Source organism: Leuciscus leuciscus (assembly GCF_965113295.1).
Source record: "Leuciscus leuciscus genome assembly, chromosome: 2".
Taxonomy (NCBI): domain Eukaryota; kingdom Metazoa; phylum Chordata; class Actinopteri; order Cypriniformes; family Leuciscidae; genus Leuciscus; species Leuciscus leuciscus.
This window is the reverse complement of record NC_138726.1, coordinates 3,995,710-4,020,370: the sequence shown is the minus strand read 5'-3', so window position 1 is coordinate 4,020,370 and position 24,661 is coordinate 3,995,710. Positions and strand designations below refer to the sequence as shown.

The window sequence follows — 24,661 nt, the reverse complement described above, 5'->3', positions numbered from 1 at the left end:
ACATATATTAATCTGCCCATCCCAGTGGCTGATTTCTGCAGAGCCTGTCTGACCGTATCCGATTCCCAGAGAGAAAACGACAACATGACGAGGATTATTTTCATTTCTCCAGCTTCACACGCTCGCCTTCAGTTACTACAAACCTTCATCATTTTAGACCTGCACAAGGCGCAGGAACGAATACATTTGCACAGTCTGACAAATTAGATATAGATTTAGCAATACGCAAACATTTCCTCGACTTCAGGGTGGGGGAGGGAAACAAACTCCCGTTAGCAACGGGGCTAAATCCGTTAGCGGGCTAACCGTGAAAGTCGACGCCTGAGAGGACGTACAAACGGTTTTCCGACACGAAATGGCTTTTAGCCGAAAACATAGCTATTTAAAAATGCTTACCTTCTTTAAAACGTGAGCTACATCTACAAAATTATACTTGGTATTCCTTCCCGATGCTTGTTTTTCCCATTTGAGGCCTTCCACTTCAGCAATCTCCGATGCGGGAACATCCGAGGCGCGCGACGCTCATCTCAGTCCGCGCTCGCGCCAGCGTGCTAAAGCTAATCACTGATTACCTCCTCAAAAATGCGATGATTAAAACCTCTCAGGGCTCCGATGAAATGGTCAGAGAAATGGTTATAAACTCTCCATCCGTTCCTTTGAAAAAAAAGTCTCAGTAACGGTATGTTTGCTGATTTGGCTTGATTTTGAGGTGTAAAAATAAAATTCCGCTTCAAGTTAATCCTCAACGTCCGACTCCTTCCGAACCGTTTCGACTCGCGCTGACGAAGAGCGAACGCGAGCTTCGGAGACGCGAGCTGTGATTGGTTGACGCGTATGGGCGGTCACTGTTTGGTCCCCGTTGCAACGGCGAAACTGGCGCCATTGTGGCTCTTCCGAGGGAAGCCTCCACGTTGTTTTCTTTGGCGATCTCGAGCCATAATGGCGTAGACAGTGGCATGTTTTTGCGAGCTCCATTTGGGTGAGAGGAAAATGGAGAACCTGTGTGGGAATATGTTGTAAAGTTGACTGAGTTAGGTTTTTAAGATACGAGTGAACAGAGCTAATTATTCGTTCTTATCCAGTCTTAGTTTAGAATCTGAAACAACTGTTTACTGCTATCTAAATCGTGCGTTTTGTAGTATTATAAACTACTTGCCGATGACGGATTGCGAGCACATCAGCTACAGCACGTGTTGTTTTCATTGACTGTTGTTGGGTAAATGTGTCTTAGATGTGTTTTTGTTTTAATTTCGCTTTGACGTCACAAGCTTGTGACACCGATTTCTTGCAGAGCAGAATAACGCAATGGCTCCCTCTGCTGTAAAGAACATAGAATTCATTTTCTGAGATAGTTCTTGTCATAATTATACTCAAATCTTCTGCACCCCCACTTCATATCCCAACACTAAGTCATCTGAAATCACACAGGCCCAAACAAGACTGCCAGATGTGAAATCTTACCACAACATCAAAAGAAACATGACGACAAACCAGGAAAAAAAGGCCTATATATATATATATATATTTAAAAATCATTTGCTTATTTTTATTCGCACATGAACTACATTTTAACTTAATTTTAAACCTCAGATTACAATGTGTCTGTTTGTTTATTTTTTTTGTTTAGCGCATGCCCCAACTACAACCGTTTGTAGTTTTACTGGTTATTCAACTGCGAGTAGAACGACATTTCCCGTCAGCCCGTTCTCGAGCGGTTTCCTTTCCTGATTGGCTGATTCCGAAGGTGAAAGTTCAACAGACATGTTTCCCGAGCCTGTGCGGTAAACACCAATAGAGTTCACGGATTTATAATGTCCTTGTGATTGTATCATTTAAGACAGCTTTTTTATTTTACTAAAAACGTTTTATTTGCTCTGTATATTTCCGAAATATCCGTGTAGAAGACGCGGTTGTTATTTAACAGCGGCTATATTTGGCTGTGTTGGATAAGCCCAGCAGAATCATGGCAGTTGTGTGATATTGCAGCTCTTAAAGAGGTCACATTAAACACTGGCATTAGTTCTGGTATAGTATGTCTTTGATCCAAGCGACGCGATAAACCAGATTTTACTATGGCAGCGCTGCTTTTGCTGCGTGGAAGCAAATGTTACGACAAACGAATTTGGTCGATGTCGAATCGTTTCAGTTGTTTTCAAACCAGCAGAAAACTCCTGGAGAGCAATGTGACTTCACACTCGTCTTTAGTGACTGCAAACACGAGAGGTCTGAAATCAGGACGCATTCAGGTGGGTTTTTTAAACGTCGATCAAGCATTATGAAAACTATTTATGTTAATATGAAGTTCAGTGACGTTAAAGGGATAGTTCACCCAAAAATTAAAATGCTGTCATTAATTACTCACCCTGATGTCGTTCCTTACCCGTAAGACTTTCGTTCATCTTCAGAACACAAATATATTTTTTATGAAATCTGAGTGCTTTCTGTCCCTCCATTGACAGTCTGCGCAACTACCACTTTGACATTTTTAAAAGTTCCTAGTAAAACTAAATCCACATGAATTGAGCGGTTCATTCCAAATTTTTCTGAAGAGACTCGATTGCTTTATATGATGAACAGATTTAATGGCTTTTATTTCACATTTAAACATTGATCAGCGAACAGAAACACAACTGAGCCTGCTTGACGCGAGAACAAACATCTTGTGGAATCTTAAAACATGCTTACACGAGAATGAACCTCATTGGTTCTCATAAGTCGAGTGAACATGCTTGAGCTTCTGTTTACCACAACTAATGTGTGAGTTGATGAATGTTTATGTGGTAAAAAAGCCTAAATTAAATCTGTTCATCACATAAAGCGATCGTGTCTCTTCAGAAAATTTGGACTAAACCGCTCAATTCATATGGATTAGTTTGGATTAGTTTTACAATCTCTTTATGAACTATCCTTTTAACATCACTGAACTTCATAGCATCTATCCCTTTAAGTCAATTTGAGTCTAGTCTGTTAGATTTTGGCCATAAGGAAACTTGCAGGTTGATTATAATAATACCTGGTAATATCAAAAGGCCTGTATATTGGCCAGTTTATTTGTCCATGATTATGCATGCCCTTGACGTTACTTGGATGATTAACCAAGTTTCCATCATTTCAACAGAACATTTTGGCAAAGCCTATAATCCCAAGGCTTATTGGACTTGAATTCCATAGTCGCCACAAATTGGTCACAAATCCTATGAAACTGTGGAAACTTTTAGGTAAGTAGTTGGTTTATTTGAATGTTTTCACCAGACAAAGTAGTGATGCAGAGCTCTTGACTTCTTATGAATCTTAAAGCTTGTTCTGATGCATGTTCTAAGTTTTCCTGGTGCTTTGCATAATGGGAATGTGTTTCACATCTTTCAGGAGCTACTCATTATTTCAGCACATCCAACAGAAGACATGAAAAGAAAGAGGGTGGTAAAGGGAAGACCCCAGAGGAGGATGAAGGTATTTTTTTAAATTTTTGAATCAATAGTTTACATTACAAAATATACCTCGTAGAAGTAATCAGGATCCCAAAACGGGTATACAAAGGGTATAGAGCTGGTAAGTCCCGCCCCTTCCGCTAACCCCACTGGACCTCTAGGTTGAAAAATCGTCAATGCAAGTGAATGTGAGAAAATAATTATTTTCTGGTCCCGTTTGAATTGTGCCATGAATGTGAACATATGTTGTCTGTGATTTTTTTATTTTTATATAATTTTTCATGTTACGAGTTTCACAGTATATTGTATGATTCTTTGACTAGCAGTTGTGGAAAAGACATAACGAGAAAGACTACATGTCGCCTATGTGACGTCACCCCATAACACATTTTCCCTCCACTTGTCAAATCACGGTGCTAATGCTGCGATAATCTATGGAGACAGATCGAGATGCCTGTGTGTTTTGTACCCAAATGTCATCATTCAAACCAAATGGGCTGTTCTTTCTTCAGATTCCCGTCTGATTCCGCATCGAAAGCAACGAAGAGTTGTAGTCCACAAAGTGCTCTCACACAAAGTCTAACCGTATCAAACTTCTACCCGCTAAATTGTAGCATTCTTCACACGAAAAATTATATTAAAAATTCACAGACAACATATGTTCACATTCATGGCAAAATTAAAACGGGACCAGAAAATATTTATTTTCTCACATTCACTTGCATTGACGATTTTTCAACCTAGAGGTCCAGTGGGGTTAGCGGAAGGGGCGGGACTTACCAGCTCTATAAAGACGTGTTTACTGGTGCGAGGGCGGGGCAACCTGTCACTCGCATAAGATCCAGCAATAGCAAATGACAACCATCAATTCCCAATGACGAAATTAAGTCCCGTCCTACATTTGTTCTTGTTCGAGAAGCCGTTACGCATCACAATAGAGAAGAAAAGACAATCGCAATTCGCAAGTTCCTGTGTTCATGAGTGAGTCTCTGAATCATTCATTCAAGCGATTTGTTTCAAACAGCTGATTCATTCAGAAATTCAATTCACATTTATTTGTATAGCGCTTTTCACAATACATATTTCAAATACAAATACACAATACATATTTCAAAGCAGCTGTACAGAAAATGCATGTCTACATTATCATTTAGAGTGATCTGTTTTCAGAGGTGACTGTCTGAGAAATGTATACAAACAACAGTTAGCTAAAAATGTGTTAATTTAAGGCAGATACAATGAGCTCATTAAAGTAATGAATGCATGTTTGTGAAATGAAGCAAATGTCTGTCTTTATAAATGGGTTATTGAATCATTTACTCAAACGATTCATTCAATGACAGCTTCGTTTAGAACTATTTTCGTGAATGTTGTCTGACTGTATCCAATCAGAATGGATGGATTTAAATGTATCCACGCAGCGCAGGACTGCTTAAAGTTACTGACACGTTAGATTTATAAAGAAATTAATGTGAAAATAAAAAGCTTAATGTGCTTGAGAAGTTATTAAAAGCACAATAAACTGCACAAGAGAACTGAATTCAGTGCTTACGTGTTCTTGCGTGTCAAAATGCCCATCTTGCTGAGTATTCATGTTAACAATCGGTTATTAAGTAAATGTAAACAGTTGGGAAAGAAAAGTGGTGTGTTAATTAGATCTGTGCTTTAGGTCTTAAAGGAACACTCCACCGGTTTTTGAAATAGGGCTTATTCACCTTCTTTCCTACATTTAGATAGGTGGGCAAATGCATTTTTGTCTCAGTGCATGCATTGTTTTAGTTTGACAGGGTTGGCGCTAGCTTAGCTTAGCATAATGAATGGAATCCTTTGTTGCCAGCTAGCATGTCCTGAGTAAAAGTGATATAAAAATAAAAAAACCCCACCTAATTACTTCTTGTGGCCTGCGTATTCACAACGAGTACAAATAGCGATGCAGATTAACACTAGGCGATTTCCTATACAGATTTTGACTTGGGACTATATTAGGAGGAAGCACAGGCGAAGCACTGCTACTTGGGCGCAGAGATATCACGCCCAAGTAGCAGTGCTTCGCCTGTGCTTCCCCCTAATATAGTCCTTAATATATAAGTCAATATCTGCCTAGGAAATCGCCTAGTGTTAATCTGCATCGCTATTTGTACTTGTTGTGAATACGCAGGCCACAAGAAGTAATTAGGTAGGTTTTTTTATATTTTTTATATCACTTTTATTCAGGACATGCTAGCTGGCAACAAAGGATTCCATTCATTATGCTAAGCTCACGCCGACCCTGTCAAACTAAAACAATGCATGCACTGAGACAAAAATGCATTTGCCCACCTATCTAAATGTGGGAAAGAAGGTGAATAAGCCCTATTTAAAAAAACGGTGGAGTGTTCCTTTAAAGTGACAGCTGCCTAATAAAATGGTGTTTTATTTGAATACTAGGCTAGATGCACCTGAAAAACACTATTTCAAAGCACTATTTCGTTTGTTTTTATTGTTCTATTGTGTTTATTTGTCCAATTTCTTTGAAATATCACATCAGGTTAACTGGGACAGCAGTCGATTATGCAATTTGTTGACCAACTCAAATAATTTAGACAGCCAGATACTTTCATGGCAAATTAGTCATGCATACTTTGCTTTTTTTTTTTTGCTTTTCCCTAGAAGAGAAAAAGAGACGAGAGCAGGAGGATCAGATGTATAGGGAGCGACTGCGCACACTTTTTATTATCGCTGTCATCATGAGCTTGCTCAACTCCATCAATACCAGTGGCGGAAACATATCCTGGAATGATTTTGTAAATGAAATGCTGGCCAAAGGAGAGGTGTCGCGAGTACAGGTGGTACCAGAGAGCGACATCGTCGAGATCTACCTTCACCCCGGTGCAGTCATCTTCGGAAGACCTGTACGTCATTTCACATCAGATTTAATGATTTTAAAATAATGGTTATCATTATGGTGCTATCAAATCCAGTTTCATTATTGTCCTGTTGTCTGTTGTAGAGACTGGCCCTGATGTACCGAATGCAGGTGGCAAATATTGACAAGTTTGAGGAGAAGCTCAGAGCAGCAGAAGAAGAACTGAGTATAGATGCCAAAGACAGAATTCCAGTGAACTACAAGCGCACAGGCTTCTTTGGGAAGTGAGTAATTTGGACTTTACACAGAGAAGGCAAACCTCGCTAGCTAAAAAAAAAAAAAAAAAAAAAAGCCCCATTATGCTTTTTCAAATATTACATTTCATGCAGTGTGTATTAGAGCTGTTTGTGAATGTAAAACGTCTGCAAAGTTTTAAAGATCAAAATGCACGACAAATCGATTCTGAAATGCAGAAACGAGTCGTCAGTAATTCCAGTCTCACTTCCTGTGCAGACCTATGTAGGTTTGTAACTCATTTGCATAATGTCAGCCTGTGGTTTTCATTGGCTGTCCGCGAACATGGTCTACTTTGCCCCGCACTTAAACACTGTAGTTGTAGCTAAGACTGGAAGAGTTTGGTTTGTGTTGTTCACGTAGTGAGAAGACTCTGTTTTCTGCTGCCAAAGCAGAACCATCTGACCAATCAGAGCAGAGTAGATCAATCACAACAGACTGGGCCGTCTGACCAATCAGAGCAGAGTAGATCAATCACAACAGACTGAGCCATCTGACCAATCAGAGCAGAGTAGACCAATCACAACAGACTGAGCCATCTGACCAATCAGAGCAGAGTAGACCAATCAGAGCAGAGTACACCAATAACAACAACCTGAGCCATCTGACCAATCAGAGCAGAGTAGACCAATCACAACAGACTGAGCCATCTGACCAATCAGAGCAGAGTAGGTCAATCACAACAGACTGAGCCATCTGACCAATCAGAGCAGAGTAGACCAATCACAACAGACTGAGCCATCTGACCAATCAGAGCAGAGTAGGTAAATCACAACAAACTGAGCCATCTGACCAATCAGAGCAGAGTAGACCAATCACAACAGACTGAGCCATCTGACCAATCAGAGCAGAGTAGATCAATCACAACAGACTGAGCCATCTGACCAATCAGAGCAGAGTAGATCAATCACAGCAGACTGAGCCATCTGACCAATCAGAGCAGAGTAGACCAATCACAACAGACTGAGCCATCTGACCAATCAGAGCAGAGTAGATCAATCACAGCAGACTGAGCCATCTGACCAATCAGAGCAGAGTAGACCAATCACAACAGACTGAGCCATCTGACCAATCAGAGCAGAGTAGATCAATCACAACAGACTGAGCCATCTGACCCATCAGAGCAGAGTAGATCAATCACAACAGACTGAGCCATCTGACCAATCAGAGCAGAGTAGACCAATCACAACAGACTGAGCCATCTGACCAATCAGAGCAGAGTAGATCAATCACAACAGACTGAGCCATCTGACCAATCAGAGCAGAGTTGGCTTTTGGAAAGGCGGGGTTTAGAGAGACTGAATCCTTGATCGAGCCGTTTCAGGCACTATGAGAAAAGAGGTGATGCGCAATGTATATTATGAGAAAATTAAAGTGTTTTTTGACCTTAGATACATGTAAATCTATCATAGGAGACTCCAAAACAAAATAGTAGCATCATTGGGGCACTTTAAAATCGATTGTTATCATGACAGAATACCTCTAGATCAGTTTCTTTTCCTCCACAGTGCCCTTTATGCACTTGGCATGGCTGCCATTGGGGTGGCAATCCTCTGGTACATCTTCCGACTGGCAGGAATGGGTGGGCGAGATGGCGGCTTTAGTGCATTTGTAAGTCACAACTTCTTCATTTGTTTTAGTTTGAGACTACTATGAAATGTTCTGTGATGTCAAAACTTCTGTCTGTTCCACCAGAATCAGTTGAAAATGGCTAAATTCACTATTGTCGATGGGAAATCTGGGAAAGGGATAAGCTTCAAAGATGTTGCGGGTATGCATGAGGCCAAGATGGAAGTCAAGGAGTTTGTGGACTATCTAAAGGTAGAATACGAAAATTATTTTCTTGTCTCCTCTCATCTTCTTCCTTTCATTTCATCTCTTCTCACTTTGTCTCTTTTTTTTTATTTTTATTTTTTTTATTATTTCATTTATTTCAGACACTTGAATAATGGTCCATATTACAAAGAAAAAGAGACGCACATAAAAACAATACTTTTATCTCCTGTATAGGCTCATAAGCCAGTGAGTCCAAATACTCTCTTCTTTATTTCTTTCAGTTGCTTGTTTCTTCTCATCTCTTTTTATTTAATTTCCTCTTTTGTCTTCTTGTCTCATTTCTCTTCTCCTTTTATTTCTTTCTATTTCTTCTATATTTATTGCATTTCTTCTCCTTTTGTCTCTTTTGTCAGCTCGATTTTTCTAACTTTTCTCTTCATTCTCATTTCATCTCTTTGCCTCTTTTTTTCTCATCACATCTCTTCCTTCTCATCACATCTCTTCCTTCTCATCACATCTCTTCCTTCTCATCACATCTCTTCCTTCTCATTCTATTATTTTGGTCAGAATAACTGTGGAAATATGGCTTCACGTCCAATTTGGCGTGCTCTTTGTTGAACTGGTTTTTCAAGCACGGTTTCACGAATCAACTTGAATTCTGTATCTTTGCATGGTCTGAACATGAAGTAATACAATTTTCATGAAAATCGAAGCAACGGTCTAGGAAGTGTTGAAAAAAAGGTTTTCTTCATAAATTTCATGAGGGGAAAATTTCGTCATATGGTGCAATCTAATCGACAGAATCAAAAAATATTTTTGTTTCTAGCCCCTATGGTTCAAAAGTTATTAGCATAAATGTGAGTGCAAAATTGGACAGTAGGTGGCGCCAGAGGGTTTGAGTTAGAGACTCCGAATTTGCTATGGTAACATTTCAGACTGTCCTCTATCTGTGTGCCAAATTTCATAACTTTCCCGCAAACGTTTCCGTGGGCTGCCATAGAGTTGCGCGTATGAAGAAAACTAACACTAATTGTTTTCTTTTGAAGAATCCAGACCGATACCTTCAGCTTGGGGCCAAGGTGCCGAAAGGCTCTCTGCTCCTGGGACCTCCTGGCTGTGGGAAAACCCTGCTTGCTAAAGCAGTGGCGACAGAAGCTCAGGTGCCCTTCCTTGCCATGGCAGGGTCAGAGTTTGTGGAGGTGATTGGAGGTAAATAAGACCGCTAGAGTAGTGCTGGGCGGAATACCGGTTCATATCGAACACACGTGTTTATTTTTGTTATGTTCAGGGTTCCCACGGGTCCTTGAAATCCTTGAAAGCTTGTGAATCTGAAAAAAAAAAAAAAAGTGCTTGAATTTATTTTGTGCAAGAAGTTTTATGGGGAAAAAATCCATATTATTCCCTCCGGTCCGCTAATGTGTTACTTCGCGGCCTATGCATACTAGCACTTGCTGGATTTTCGTTAGTTACGCGCATTTACACGTTACGTTTCCCGCGTGAGGTACTTTGTGTTGTACGTTGCCATGACGTTCACGTGCGCACGAAACTACGAAGGTACCTCAACATTTGTTGTTCGACACAACTTGAATTTGAGGGTATTGGACCCGGAAAGTCCTTGAAAGGTCCTTGAATTTGAAGTTAACCAAGGTGTGGGAATCCTGTGATATGAATTTTTAATATACCACAATACCGGCGGTGTATGTCGCTTTAACAACGTTGGGAACGCAGCGCGACACTGTTTGAGAGCGTCTTTTCACTGTTGCACTGTGGTGAGGCTCAGCTGTGTGTGTTACTGAGCGTGACAGTGAAGAATGGATAGGTTAAACTATAATTGATAGCTGTCAAATTATATTACGGTGTTTCCCATACATTCACAACACAGCCTTTTGGAAAATCTATTTGTGGCTGGCATTGATATCGTTGAATAAACATGAGCACTGCACGTTTCAAAGTCAAAACGCGGCGCGGATGTTTTTATATCTGAAGTGAACTGACGGTCTTTAGAAAAGTTATGATTTTATTTCAATTGAATCTTTCTTTATCTTTCCTGAATAAGCTTCGTTTATGAGCCGTTACCGTGGAAACTGCTGTTTTTGCCGCCCCTACAGCGCCTCCTGCTGGCAGTTCTCAGTAAACAACCTTGCAAACCTGCATTAATAATACTAGTGTGGATTTTTTTCTACAATATTCACTCATAACTGTAAAATAGGGCATTCTAAGTCAATCTACTGCAGTATTTCCTCTCTCAATCAGTAGAAAATGTGGTCAACAACACCCAGGCATGATTGGAAAAATGAATAAATACCGTCATACCGTGAAAACGGTATAGTTTAGAAAAATACCGTGATATGGATTTTTGGTCATACCGCCCAGCTCTAAATAAGAGATTATTATTCGAATGCCATTGCCATTAATATTTACATCTGAGCGATCTTTCCCCACCCAGGCCTTGGTGCCGCAAGAGTGCGAAGTCTGTTTAAAGAGGCTCGAGCTCGAGCTCCATGCATCGTCTACATCGATGAGATCGACGCCGTGGGGAAGAAACGCTCCACGAACATGTCTGGATTCTCAAACACAGAGGAAGAGCAAACCCTCAATCAGCTGCTTGTGGAGATGGACGGTAAGACGTTTGTTTACATTATTTGTTTTGCTTATTTTTATTTTTATTTATTTTTTTACAAAGGCTTTGTTCAGTTACTGTGCATTTATAGAAGTAATAAATTATTTCGAAACACATTTGGAGCAAAAAGATCAAATAATTTTACCTCAGACCTTGCATGTCGTTTTCTCCCACATGTGTAGATTTAAGACTAGTCGACTGAGCGATGACGCTGCTGTTTGTCCACTTTGAAAATACTAGTCGTTTACATTGGTAACACTTTACAATAAGGTTCATTAGTTAATATATAAACCAACATGAACTAACCATGAGCAATACATTTGTTACTGTATTTGTTCATCTTTGTTAATGTTAGTTACAGCTGTTCATTGTTTGTTCATGTTAGTTCAACAGTGCATTAACTAATGTTAACAAGATTTTAATAAAGTATTAGTAAATGTTGAAATTAACATTAACAACGATTAATTAATGCTGTATAAGTGCAGTTCATTATTAACTAATGTTAACTAATGAACCTTATTGTAAAGTGTGTTACCTTTACACTATTATTTGTTTTGCTTCATATTTTTTTACAAAGGCTTTGTTCAATTACCGTACATATTAGAAGTAATAAATTATTTCGAGACACAAACTAAAATCATTTTACCTCAGATCTTGCATGTTGTTTCCTCCCACATGTGTAGACTTCACTTTTACTTGAGGAATTCTGTTTATAATAGGCTATTGAGTTTGTATATAATGGTCCTGCACTGCCTTTATGTTCAGTTGATTTTAATAAATGTATCCATATTTGGAGCTGTTGATCAAGTGAACGCTTAATGTACAGGATCATAGTGCAAGTCGAGCACATTGCATGTATATGACCCACACTATGAGTCAAGTTTGATTTACTTGTTTTTGAAAGACGTCTCTTCTGCTCACCAAGACTGCGTTTATTTGATCAAATATCTAGCCAAAACACTAATGTTGTAAAATTGTTGTTGCAATTTATAATAACTGTTTTATATTTTATTATATTGTAAAATGTAATTTATTCCTGTGATCAAAGCTGTATGTTCAGCATCATTACTCCAGTCTTCTGGGTCACATGATCCTTCACAAATCATTCTAATATGAAACTCAAGAAACATTTATGATTATTATCAATGTTGAAAACGGTTGTAATGCTTCAGATTTTTGTTCAAACCATGATACACTACCAATCAAAAGTTTGGGGTAAATAAAGTTTTGCTTTTATCCAGCAAGGATTCATTAAATTGATTTTTAAAAATGTGATCAAATAAATGCTGTTCTTTTACTTTCTTCCATAAGTTAAAAAATTTCCGTTTTAATTAAATTATTTGTGACGCACATCCATAGTAAGAATTTGAACGAGTTGAGTGAACACGTGACCTTTAATCTGTGATGATCAACACATTTTCCATCTCTCTCATCTAGGAATGGGAACCACAGATCATGTGATTGTCCTGGCTTCCACTAATCGTGCAGATGTTCTGGACAACGCTCTCATGAGACCAGGCAGGCTCGATCGGCACATATTTATCGACCTGCCAACTCTTCAGGTAACGAAGGGTCAAAGTTACGCAGCAGCCTCAGAACTCTTGATTCTGATTGGTGATTTGACTATGAAGATTTGCATTACATTTGTAAATCACTTCTCTGCGCTCTTTCTGGACACTGTTAATCTGGTAATGGTGAATTGGGCTGCAAATCCTGATAAATGTCCTGAGATAAACAAATGTACACTAATATTTTTTGTTGTTGTTGAAAGAAGTCTCTTCTGCTCACCAAGGCTGCATTTATTTGATCAAAAATACAGTAAAAATTGTGAAATATTTTTACAATTCAAAATCAGCTGTTTTCTATGTGAATATATAGTGAAGTGTAATTCATTCCTGTGATCAAAGCTGAATGTTCAGCATCATTACTCCAGTCTTCAGTGTCACATGATCCTTCTCAAATCATTCTAATATGATGATTTGATGCTCAAGAAACATTTATGATTATTGTAGTTTTTGCTTCTTAATATTTTTGTGGAAACCATTTTACAAAAGATTTCTATTTTAAATAAATGCTGGACACTGCACTTTCTATTTTTCACATAATCCTGAGAAAGTGCATCACAAAAATATTAAGTAGCACAACTGTTTTAAACATTGATAATAAGAAACTTTTGTAAAGTGTCACCTATTATTGAAATAAGGTTTTATTAGTTAACATTAGTTACTACATTCATTAACATTAACTAATAATGAACAATAATTCTACAGCATTTATTAATCTTAGTTAGTACATTTCAACATTTACTAATACATTATTAAAATCAAAAGTTGTATTTTTTAGCATTAGTTAAAACACTAGCATGAACCAAAAATGAACAGCTGAAATGTTTTACTAACATTAACAAAGATGAACAAATACAGTAACAAATGTTTTGCAAATTTTTTGTTCATACATTACCAAATGTTAACAAATGAAACCTTAATGTAAAGTGTTACCCAATAATATTTGATCAAATCTGAGCATCAAATCTGAGAATCAAATCATCATATTAGAATGATTTCGGAAAGATCATGTGACACTGAAGACTGGAGTATTGATGCTGAAAATTCAGCTTTGATCACAGGAATAAATGACACTTTACTAGATATTCACATAGAGAACAGTGTTTTAAATTGTTTCACAATTTTTACTGTATTTTTGATCAAATAAATGCAGCCTTGGTGAGAAGAAGAGAACAAACTCCTCAAACCGATGGGACCAGATTGTTTTTTCCCCTTTCCAAGTTTTTAATAATAGAAGATCCACTTAACATGTTCTTTCTGTCAAATCTCTTCATCATTGAAGCATGTTTTTTTAGATTGTGTTGGTTTGATTTTTTTAATTTTTTTTACTCCGTTAACTCTTTTGAAGAAATTTTAAACAAAGTTAAACCATATATAGTTTTAGAGTTTTTAACCAAAAATAAATTGTAAAAACCTGAAACAGGTTTACCATGAATTTCTCACCATGGAAACATCCACAGAAGCATTAAAAACAAACAAACAAACTGTATTTTTGATCAAATAAATGCAGCTTTAGTGAGAATAAAAGACTTCTTTAAAAAAAAAAAAAAAACTTTTGCATGGTAGTGTGTGTGTGGTGGAAATCGTAGTATACGTGGAATATTTGTCTGTTGAGTTATTGAAAATGAATGACCACTCCACTTCCATATTAGCCATATTACCATCTCAGGAGTGGGTTAATTCTCAATAATTGAAAAAACCCGTCATCAAATATTCAATACTTACTCTTGCTGATTGTGTTCTAGGAGAGGAAGGAAATCTTTGAGCAACACCTGAAGATCCTGAAGCTGACGCAGCCGGCGGGCTTCTACTCGCTGCGTCTGGCTGAGTTTACCCCCGGCTTCAGTGGTCAGTGATGTTTTGACCATGTGACTGTATAATCTCCTGGCATTAAGTTAATGTTAATTTCGTTAATGAAAAAATTTTCAACAACCTTTTTTTCATGACTAAGACGAGACGATGACGAGACGACACCAATGTCATTAAACGATAACTGTGACTATATTATGTAAGGGATAATGTACATCCAGCCGGTTGTTATCTCAGAATAAACCCCGACAGGGTGATCAGGATCAGGTCTTCATCAGCCTGAAGGGGTTTATGCTGAGAACACACACACACACACACACTCACACACAACACACACCTGAAGGGGGTTACTCTGAGATAACAACTAGCTGGATGTACATCATCACGCTTATTACACGGCTACTTGACACATAAGTAAATAATTAGACACAAAATATTGATCTGAGTTGAAATATTTTATCAGGTCTTTAAACGCAAAGCTTCCGCGGAGAGAGCGGTTTCAGCGGCAAGTTCAAACTAAATGGAGATTTAAGAGATACGGTATACAGTCATATCACTTATTACACAGCATTTCAACACAGAGATAATTATGGAGATAAGAGATATTGATTTCAGATTATTATTCAGATTTAATATCGTACCTGTTTGTATCTTATAATCCAACAGTGTACAAAACAATAGTCACAAAATGGCAACATCTGCGTTTGTATGAAACAAGAGAGAGCGAGTCCACGAAACTGGATGGCATAATTAAATAACTGTACACAAAATATTGATTCAACTGAGTTTTAATATTTTATTAGCCCACCAAAAGCAAAACTTCCACGAAGAAAAAACTGTTCCTAGTGAGCGTATAGCGCTGCTGACTTCAGTGACCCGGATGAGCCTGTGTTTCTGTTCTCAGCGGTTGTTATCTGGGAATAATATACTGCAGGATGGAGCGATTGACCAGTCAGAATCAAGTATTCCACAGAGCCGTGTAATAACATGCAATATCGTAGGCGAAAAATAGATCGTAGACATTCTTGTGGTTGCCAGATCTCACGAGCTTAAATCCCCCAATCAGATCTTTTCTCTTAAAAGGATCCATTTTCTGCCAGGTTTTAATGAATCTTTGCAATCTGGAAACCATGCGCACACGCTCTCTCTACACTGCTGAAGCGCCGCTGATGATGTAAAAACACTGACAAACAAGTAAGCTGGAGTTCAGCGATCTTCATTAAGTCAGTCAATGTCAGTCTGTGTTTCTTCACGATCCACTCGCGTTGTTTACTGCGACTAAATCTGCCGTCAAACCTTCGCAGTGATGAACTGTAATAAATCCAAACATGAATCTCAGCTATATTTGCGATTTGTTGATGCTGAATAAATTCACTTACACAACATCTGTGTGGCAATACAGTCTTTTATGCTGTTGTTTTAGTATTGGAATTACTATTAGAAATTTCACCGTTTTAATTTTTGAGACGTTTTTTTTCATAATGAGTGTTCATTTATATGATAAATAGCCTATAATAAATCGGGAAACTAGATGAGATAAAATAAACCATGCATGTGAGTTGACATTCTCGTGACAACAATGACAACAATTCTTTGCGATTATAATTGAGCAAAATAATCATGATTATCAATTTAAACATCATGCAGCATGACAAAGTTTTCACTGACTAAATCTACACTAAAATGACCAGACATTTAGTCGACTAAAACTTGACTGAACAAAAATGACATTAACTAAATCTGATAAACTAAAAAGTACATTTGACAGGACTATATGGAAGCTTGTTTCCGCCACAGAATAAAAAATAAAAAAGGTAATTGTGATTTTTTTTTTTTTTTTTTTTTTTTTTTTTTAATCTCACAATTGTGAGTTTACATCTCGCAATTCGGACTTTTTATCAGAATTGCGTATATTGCGTGATAAAGTCAGAATTGCGAGATATAAACTCACAATTCTGAGAAATAAAGTCACAATTATCTTTTAAATTGTTTTATTCTGTGGCGGAAACAAGCTTACATAGGACTAAGACTGACTAAATAAATAAATAAAAATAGCTGACAAAATGAACACTACCTGACACCACATCTGCCACGTATTTTCCAGGGGCCGATATCGCCAACATCTGCAATGAAGCCGCTCTTCACGCTGCCAGAGAGGGTTTCAAGTCCATCGACACCTTTAACTTTGAATATGCTGTGGAAAGAGTCATCGCAGGTATTCAGCTCCTAAACACACTGTGCTGTGATATTACCTCAGAGGTTTCTGCACAGTCAGCATCTGTTTAATGTTGTTTGTGACATGCAGGGAGTGTGAAGAAGAATAAAATCTTGTCTAAAGAAGAGCAGAGGGTGGTGGCCTTCCATGAGTCTGGTCATGCTTTAGTCGGATGGCTGCTAGAACACACCGAAGCTGTCATGAAGGTAAATGCTGTCAAACACTACTATAAACGTGGTCCATGAAACTTGTGTGTATGGTGGCCGGGAGGGGACATGTTCGGTTCACTTTATTTCTCTTGGCTACGAGTTTGATACGTAAACAAACCTGCGTGACCATAACAACCTGGGATTATCAGGATTTTTAGTAATAAATTAACCATTTATTTTGAATTAAGAATGACAAAGACAGTGTGGCATTAAGACATGAATATATATTACATTCTTTTGTGCCTATATTATATTATTAGGTATATTATACATTATATACTGCCTGGGCAAAAAAAAAGTTGCAGTTTGGATTTAAAAAGGCAAATCTTTAAAAAGTCCCCCTGTAGTCAATAATTGTATCCCTTAAAACTCTAAAATTACATATTTAAAAGTTATTTCCTTGAAAATTTTTTTTCTTCATGCCTTCAAATATCTTGAATGTAACCCGACACCTTTGCCTCATTTAGTATACGCGGATCTATGAATATGCAAATGAGCCCCGCCTCCACTCACTCACTCAGCTCAGAGATCCACTGGTTGACGATCACACGTTGATCTGATTGGTTACAAGGTAGTTTGTGACGTCAGAAACACCAGCGATTTCAAAGCGTGTGTTTGAGACTGTCTTTGGTTCACTGCAGTTTTAAGGAGAAAATACTCAGCAATGCTGTCGACTTATGAACTTACACATGGTTTGTCTTAAAGCATATTAAAAACACCACATAGACATATAGACAACATTTAAAAACTTGATTTTCACCACAGGGGGACTTTAAGAGTCTATGATTGGTTCATTATTGCAGTGATTATTACATTTCTATATGTTTGGCAGCAGTTCTTCAAGCCCTGATTGATGGAGTGTGTAGCTTTTCATTTCTTAAACAACCATGTATGAAGAACATCACGACCTTATTCCAGGATGATAATGTCAAGATTCGTCAGGCTCAAACTGTGAGAGAATGGTGGTGAGGAGCATGAAGAGTCATTTCCACACATGAATCGGCTCCTTAAATTCATTGAGAGTCTTTGGGATGTTCTGGAGGAGACTTTACAGAGTGCTGGACTCTTGCATTGGCAATACAAGATCTTGAACAAAAACTGATGGAAATAACATCACAACAACATTTATCTCCATCAAGAGGTGCATCAATCTTTGTTCAAGTTCTTTTCAGTCAAGAACTGCTGCCAAACATACAACATGATAGAAACATAATAATCACGGCAATAATGATCTAATCATAAACTCTTATGCATTTGCCTATTTAAATCCAAACAGCGTCGTCTTCTTTTTTAACTTTTTTTCTTCTTCTTTTTTTGGCCGGGCAGTGCATTATATTATATATTTGCATTGTGGTGAGCTGGTGTTTAGATCTGTGGCCTTGTCCTCCAGGTTTCAATCGCTCCCAGGACGAACGCCGCTTTGGGCTTCGCTCAGATCCTGCCGAGGGATCAGTATTTGTTCACTAAAGAGCAGCTGTTTGAGAGAATGTGCATGGCTTTGGGTGGACGAGCCTCTGAGGCCATCACCTTCAATAAGGTCACCACAGGTATGTCATCTATTCTACACACTTATATAATCTCATAACGCACCATCAATGCGAGAATTATAAATACGTACCTAAGAAATCGTATTAGCAGATTTGATTGGTGCTCAGGGGGGCCCTCTGGAGGAAAAAAACAGTTTTACTTGTAGGAAATATTTATTTGCTAGGAATGACAGAAGAATTATTGATAGCCCAAATAGCCAATCAAATCGCTGCACTAAGAAGCCCTGTTGCTATCAGCCATTTGAACTGTCAGACACAGACAAACCTCCTTTTTGCCTATTCCTTCGTCTATGGTTAAAAGGCATTAGGGCACGTCCTTTGGATACAGATATCCAGAGTGGCTAGTTAAAGGCTTTGTTCATTATGTCTGTCTGTAATTTCGTAAAATGCAAGCGTTTGATCAAACTTGCCATAATCTGGTGCACATGGTGCTCTGGAAAGTAATAAATAATGTGACATTGTTAACTTTATTTTAAGAAAAATACACAAAAGAATCACATTATTTACCTGTTTGCATCTGCAAAGTGTCCGTACACATTCTTTCTGCATGTTAATGTCAGTGTTTATGACGACTTCTTAACACTTGGGTAGATTTGCCCTTGTAATTTAACTACTTTCTTGTCTTCTACCTTTATATTTAGAGTTTCAAATAACAACCTGATATATGCGTGATGTCAAACTATCATAAACTGCATTTGAAGTAGAGCTGCACAATTCTGGATAAATTCAATCACAATTTTAATCGTGATTCTCCCACAATTCTGAAAAGTCAGCTAAACAAAATAGCATGCAATTAAGAGGATGACAATAGTAATTGCTAATTTAATTCATTTGAAAAAATTTTTTTAATTGAGTTGAGTGAATGATTCAATGACTCACTCATAAAGACTTAACTTGTTTCATTTCTGGATTAATATGCATATTAGGGGTGACCCCGAATGGTCGAAGATTTGATGCTTCGATTGGAGGAGCCTGATTCGACTACCGATCTCACGGTCGAATCGTCGCAGAGGTGTTATGAAACCAGGATCATGCCACTTTGGCTATATGAGGGCGCTCGATGTCTGATTTCACATAGAACTACCGGTTTTCTGTCAATACGTTAATATTCAGCCTATTATGATAATGCTGTATATAAAAATGTGCAAAGAAAGAAGCTTTTAATAAATATTTTTTAACGTGCGTGAATAAATCCAAACCCCCCGTGACAGATTTAAGTTTCACTTTCAATCCGTGACCGACAGTCACAGAGGAGCGTCTTGGCGGCAAGGATTTAAATCTTTAACAATGTCTGGGATAAGAAAATCTAAAGTGTGGATGTACACCATCAGAAAGGATATTCTCCAAGGCTGGATTTAGCATCAGGAAAACCATGATCGCACTTCTGCCGGCCAACGTTAACAAGTTGGTTTTCCACGGGACATTCTAAAATGCTTAACGTGAAAAAAGCTTTTAAAACGCTTAAAAGGCACTTTAACGTGGCTTAATGTACACAGTACACACTTTATTAAGAAACCATACTATGTGCAGATAAGCAGATGAACCCAGAATATGAACGCAATGCGTTTTCATATTTTAATTTAACTATTTTAGGAGATTAAGTCGTTAAACGTTTCTCACGTTAAGTGTTTTAGAATGTATTTTATCCGCGCGCACAATTTGAAAAGACTCCAACGGACACAGACAGAGTGAAAGACTGGATTTGTTCTCTCGATCAGGTAGGGTAGGCCTACAAGTTATTTCAAAACTTTTCAGCCGGTTCTAATTAGATTTTTGGATGCTGTGAAAATTTTTAGCTAAAAAGACTGCCACTCCAGTTTAGCATTTATTGTTGTTTCTGCAGTTAAAAAGACAAAGTTGAAAATTCTACTATCGTTATTTTAATCATTTCTTTATTTTAATTTTATTTATTGATCTGTCAGGGTTATATAATCTAACTATTTGTGGCTTGTGTTTTGAATATATGTTCCCCTGCACTTTAGGCATTTTGCACACATTTGCTCCTCATCTTGCGACTTATTCTGATTTATTTTGTTTGTATTTTTATTTATTGGAAAGGTATATTCTGTTCTAATTTAATTTAGTAAATTAATTGTTTATTTTTTCGGCGCATGATGCATCGATGTTGTGCTGTAGCCTACTTAGAGCCTGCTCGCACAGGTAATTTAGCCGATTTTATTTGATTTGCATGGGAAATGTAAATCCTGTCTGCATTGTGGCCTTTCTGGAGTTATTAATGTTATTTCTTAGTTTTATTGATCCAAAATGTTTTTATACATTTTCTTCTATATCTTTGAGTGATTTTCTGTACATCGCGGCTTTGAAATGTTAAAGCCCCGCCCCCATACACATGATTCGACTATTAGTCGACTATAGGCAAGACTTGACGATTCTGATTCGATTATGAAAATCCATAGTCGGGGACACCCCTAATGCATATTTGAGCGAATCTCTTGAATTATTCAATGTCAAATAAATTTTTTGAACGTTACTTGTCGCCACCTACTGGTGTAACGCTGTAATATATACAATCTTTATTTGGAGGGTCAAGTTTCCTTCAAAAAGGTGATTTCCTCTATTTTGATCGCTACCGTAGACATCAGTGTTTGTATCTGAACTATAAACTTTAATCCCAGTACATCTGTGATGATCTGAATGATTGTAACACAGAAATAATGATACTGTGTGGTTGAAAAGACTGTTTGTGAAGTTGTTTCATATCATGATAACGGCTCTCTCTGGCTCAGAACACAGATCTGAATGTTCGCTGTGAACGTACTTGTCAAAGGTTTAATAGTCAGAAGAATCACTGTTAGTTAGGAATAAAATCACGTGGGTGTTTGTATGAAGATCACAATCGTTTAATGATTAATTGTGCAGCTCTAATTTAACGTATTTATTCCAAAATCACCTGGTACATCTTTTTGTTTTAGCGGTGGGCGTGGTTAAGTAACCACTGTTGTAATGTCAATTGCACATTGTCTTGTGCAGACACAGACTTGACTTCATAGATATTTATAGGTAGTCCCAGACGCCAGATAACGTATAAACTCCTCGTAGGTGCTCAGGATGACCTGCGCAAGGTAACGCGGGTGGCCTACTCCATGGTGAAGCAGTACGGCATGGTTGCCAGCGTGGGCCAGATGTCCTTCCCTGAAGATGATCAGGGAGGAATTGGACGGAGACCATTCAGCCAAGGCCTCCAACAGCAGATGGACCATGTGAGTACAAGAACATACATTAATATTAATGCACGTGATTTGGAAAAGGCTGGGATTATTTTATGTGCAGCTTGTCAGTGAAGCACGGCTCTGTGATCAGCAGTAAATGATGCTCCATCTGAACACCAGAGGGCGTCTCACACACACGCTAGAGATGCGCGGTTGGTTAATATTCTGATTGTTCCAAACCAATCTGAATTCTGACCTATAATTCTGCCTGAATCATAATCATACACTGTTCGTTCATTGGCCAGAGGAGAACTGAGCGACTGAGTCTGGTTTCTCCCAAGGTTTTTTTCTCCATTCTGCCACTGATGGAGTTTTGGTTCCTTGCCACTGTCGCCTTTTTCCACCTTTGTTGGCTTGGCTTGCTTAATTGGGGACATTAAATTGAACATTTAATTTAATTGATTAAAAAAATAATAATAATATTGATGTGCCTGCATTGACACTGTTATACAAGAACTGAGCTGGACTATGACATCACGGTTTTATATATATATATATATATATATATATATATATATATATATATATATATATATATATATATATATATATATATGAACTAAATTAATAACTTCTTTAAAACAAAAATGAAACCTCAATGAACTTACTTAAGCTGGACTGTGATGCTATTTTCTTCTGGAAACAAACTTTTTTGCATTAAAGATGTTTGACACGTGTTGCTTTTTCAAATGCACGTTATAAGTGACTCAAACTCACAGCATTTACAGAGCCGTACATCACTGACAAGCTGCACATAACAAATAATCACAGCCTTTGCGATTTCAGAATCACGATAAGCCAAATCGATTTAAGTGTGATTACATGGAAATTGCGATAAATCGTTCAGCCAATGCAACATCAACATGCACCAATGCTACATGTTTCTAAATGTCGTAATCATTTGTTAACAAACAAGTATTCATTACTTCAATGAGCTCATTGTTTCTGCCTTAAATTATTACATTGTTTAAATTAATACATGTTTAGCTAACTGTGATTTTGTATACGTACATTTCTGAAATGCATAACTTAGACAGTTACCTCTGATAACAGATCACTGTACATTGTAATGTTGACTCGTGCATTTTCTGTAAAGCTGCTTTGAAATGATGTGTATTTTGAAAAGCGCTATACAAAAAAAAAAGTGAATTGAATGTTACAGAGGCTTACGTGGGTGTTAAATCTCATTTATCTTGAATATGTGTGTGTGGTTATTTATTTCTATTCCTTTCTCCCATGTTCAGGAAGCTAAGCTGCTAATAGCACAGGCCTACAGGCGCACAGAGAAATTGCTTCTGGACAACAGAGACAAACTTATTTTGGTAAGACATGCTCACATCCTTGTTAGCATAGCAAGATCATTTTCCCCCAAAAAGAAGTTAAGAAATTAAGATAAATTCTAAGATTTTTTTAAGAATCTTCTTAACACTGTCTCGAGCCAGACGCGACACAACGCCACGACACGCGATAAAATGCCTCTTTTCCACGTTAATCAGAGTTGTTGTTTTTTTACCTTTATTGGTTAATCACCTTTATTGATTTGGTTGTGAGTGCAGTGCGCTTGAAGAGAGACTCCGCCCACACACTCTTCTGATTGGCTGTTATGTTTGACTGATTTGGTTGTGACTGCAGTGCGCTTGAAGAGAGACTCCGCCCACACACTCTTCTGATTGGCTGTTATGTTTGACTGATTTGGTTGTGACTGCAGTGCGCTTGAAGAGGGACTCCGCCCACACACTATTCTGATTGGCTGTTATGTTTGACTGATTTGGTTGTGACTGCAGTGCGCTTGAAGAGAGACTCCGCCCACACACTATTCTGATTGGCTGTTAAGCTTAATTGATTTTGGCGCTTGTAGTCGCGTCTGGTGTGGACAGACAAATTGCTTGTCGCTGGAATATTATTGCATCTCGTGTGGTTAGGACAGAGTTAGTGCAGTTCAATTTTAAGGAAGTATTTTCATTATGCATCAATTTTGCGTATGGTAATTGCTGCAGTCTATTTAAAAAAAGTGTTTACATCTTTTATTCTTCAAGTCTTATCCTTGAATTCATCATATATTCATGGGAGAAAAAATCAGTTTGAATAAGGAAATGGATATCTTTGTCATAGTATCCTTTCAATGGTTAACGTTACTGCAGTCGTTGCATCTGCTGCACTTCATTTGTACCATTTTGGTACAAATAAATTAATAATTTTTTAGTTTATTTTTATTTATCTATTAACCTTTTGTAGAAGTTAAACGATAATAAAGAAAGATTTTGTTTGATAAATGAGATCTTTGATTGTAGTCCTTGAAATATAAAAAGTAGTGCTTAAAAAGTCCTTGAAAGTCCTGGAATTTGATTTTACAAAAATAAAAAGTCAAATTAAACATTTAGTCTTTCTTCAGTTATTGTTCTTGTTTGCTGTGATTGTGTTTTCCAGCTGGCTAATGCCCTGCTTGAGAGGGAAGTGGTCAACTATGAAGACATCGAGGCTTTGCTGGGACCTTCTCCGTTTGGACCCAAAAAGATGATTGCTCCTCAAAGCTGGGTGGAGGCCGAGCGAGACAAGCAGGACACTGGAGAAGACGAGCCCCGCAGACCCCAGAGACCCCGCAAAGACACGCAGGACGACGACATCAACCTGAGCCCAGCGTGAGCCCAGCGTGAGCCCAGCGTGAGCCCAGCGTGAGCGCGAGTGCAATCACACAGGATCTGTCAAATTCTGCTTTAAGGGAAGACAAAAACCCAAATGTTTCTGTGGTTCTCGCTCTTGATGTTCCAGTTAGACCTGATCTGACTGACTGAACAATAATGGCAACGTGTTCGTCGATGACCTGTTCATTTTGGCCTGTAATTATATTTTAAATGTCTTTAGGACATTTGATTAAGAAACAAAGGCAACTTATAAGCATCAATCAAGCATTTAAGAGCAAGACTGTTTTAAAGAGTAGTAGAAACCTCCTTTGAGAATTGCACGAAATCTGTTTTTAAAACAGTAGTTGAGCGTCTTTCCGGACCAGCTCAGGCTGGTTTTGTTGGACCGGATAAGCATTGCCAGCAGTGTGTCTGAAGTCATCCTGTGATGTCTGGATATTCTGCACCATATGTAATAAATTATTATATTTGTGTGCAATGT

The 24,661-nt window shown here is 37.9% G+C and overlaps 2 protein-coding genes across 3 annotated transcripts in view; one reads left to right on the top strand and one right to left on the bottom strand.

Annotated features, from left to right (window-relative positions):
• The window catches only part of ankrd11 (ankyrin repeat domain 11), a 157,147-nt gene extending 156,341 nt beyond the window's left edge, over positions 1–806 (bottom strand). For both annotated transcript variants that reach the window (XM_082160878.1, XM_082160879.1), the window contains exon 1: positions 397–806. The gene's annotated coding sequence lies outside the window, so the exon portion shown is untranslated. The remainder of the gene's footprint in view (positions 1–396) is intronic.
• Positions 807–1,740: 934 nt separating this feature from the next.
• On the top strand, positions 1,741–24,653 carry spg7 (SPG7 matrix AAA peptidase subunit, paraplegin). The gene is made up of 17 exons (XM_082160935.1): positions 1,741–2,246; positions 3,119–3,218; positions 3,367–3,450; positions 6,078–6,319; positions 6,418–6,557; positions 8,076–8,178; positions 8,263–8,388; positions 9,390–9,552; positions 10,790–10,963; positions 12,401–12,525; positions 14,274–14,376; positions 16,442–16,552; positions 16,643–16,758; positions 18,152–18,308; positions 21,369–21,529; positions 22,783–22,860; positions 23,966–24,653. Exons 1-17 carry the CDS (start codon positions 2,073–2,075, stop codon positions 24,179–24,181), a joined length of 2,373 nt encoding a protein of 790 aa, XP_082017061.1. The 5' UTR covers positions 1,741–2,072; the 3' UTR covers positions 24,182–24,653.
• Positions 24,654–24,661: the final 8 nt, after the last annotated feature.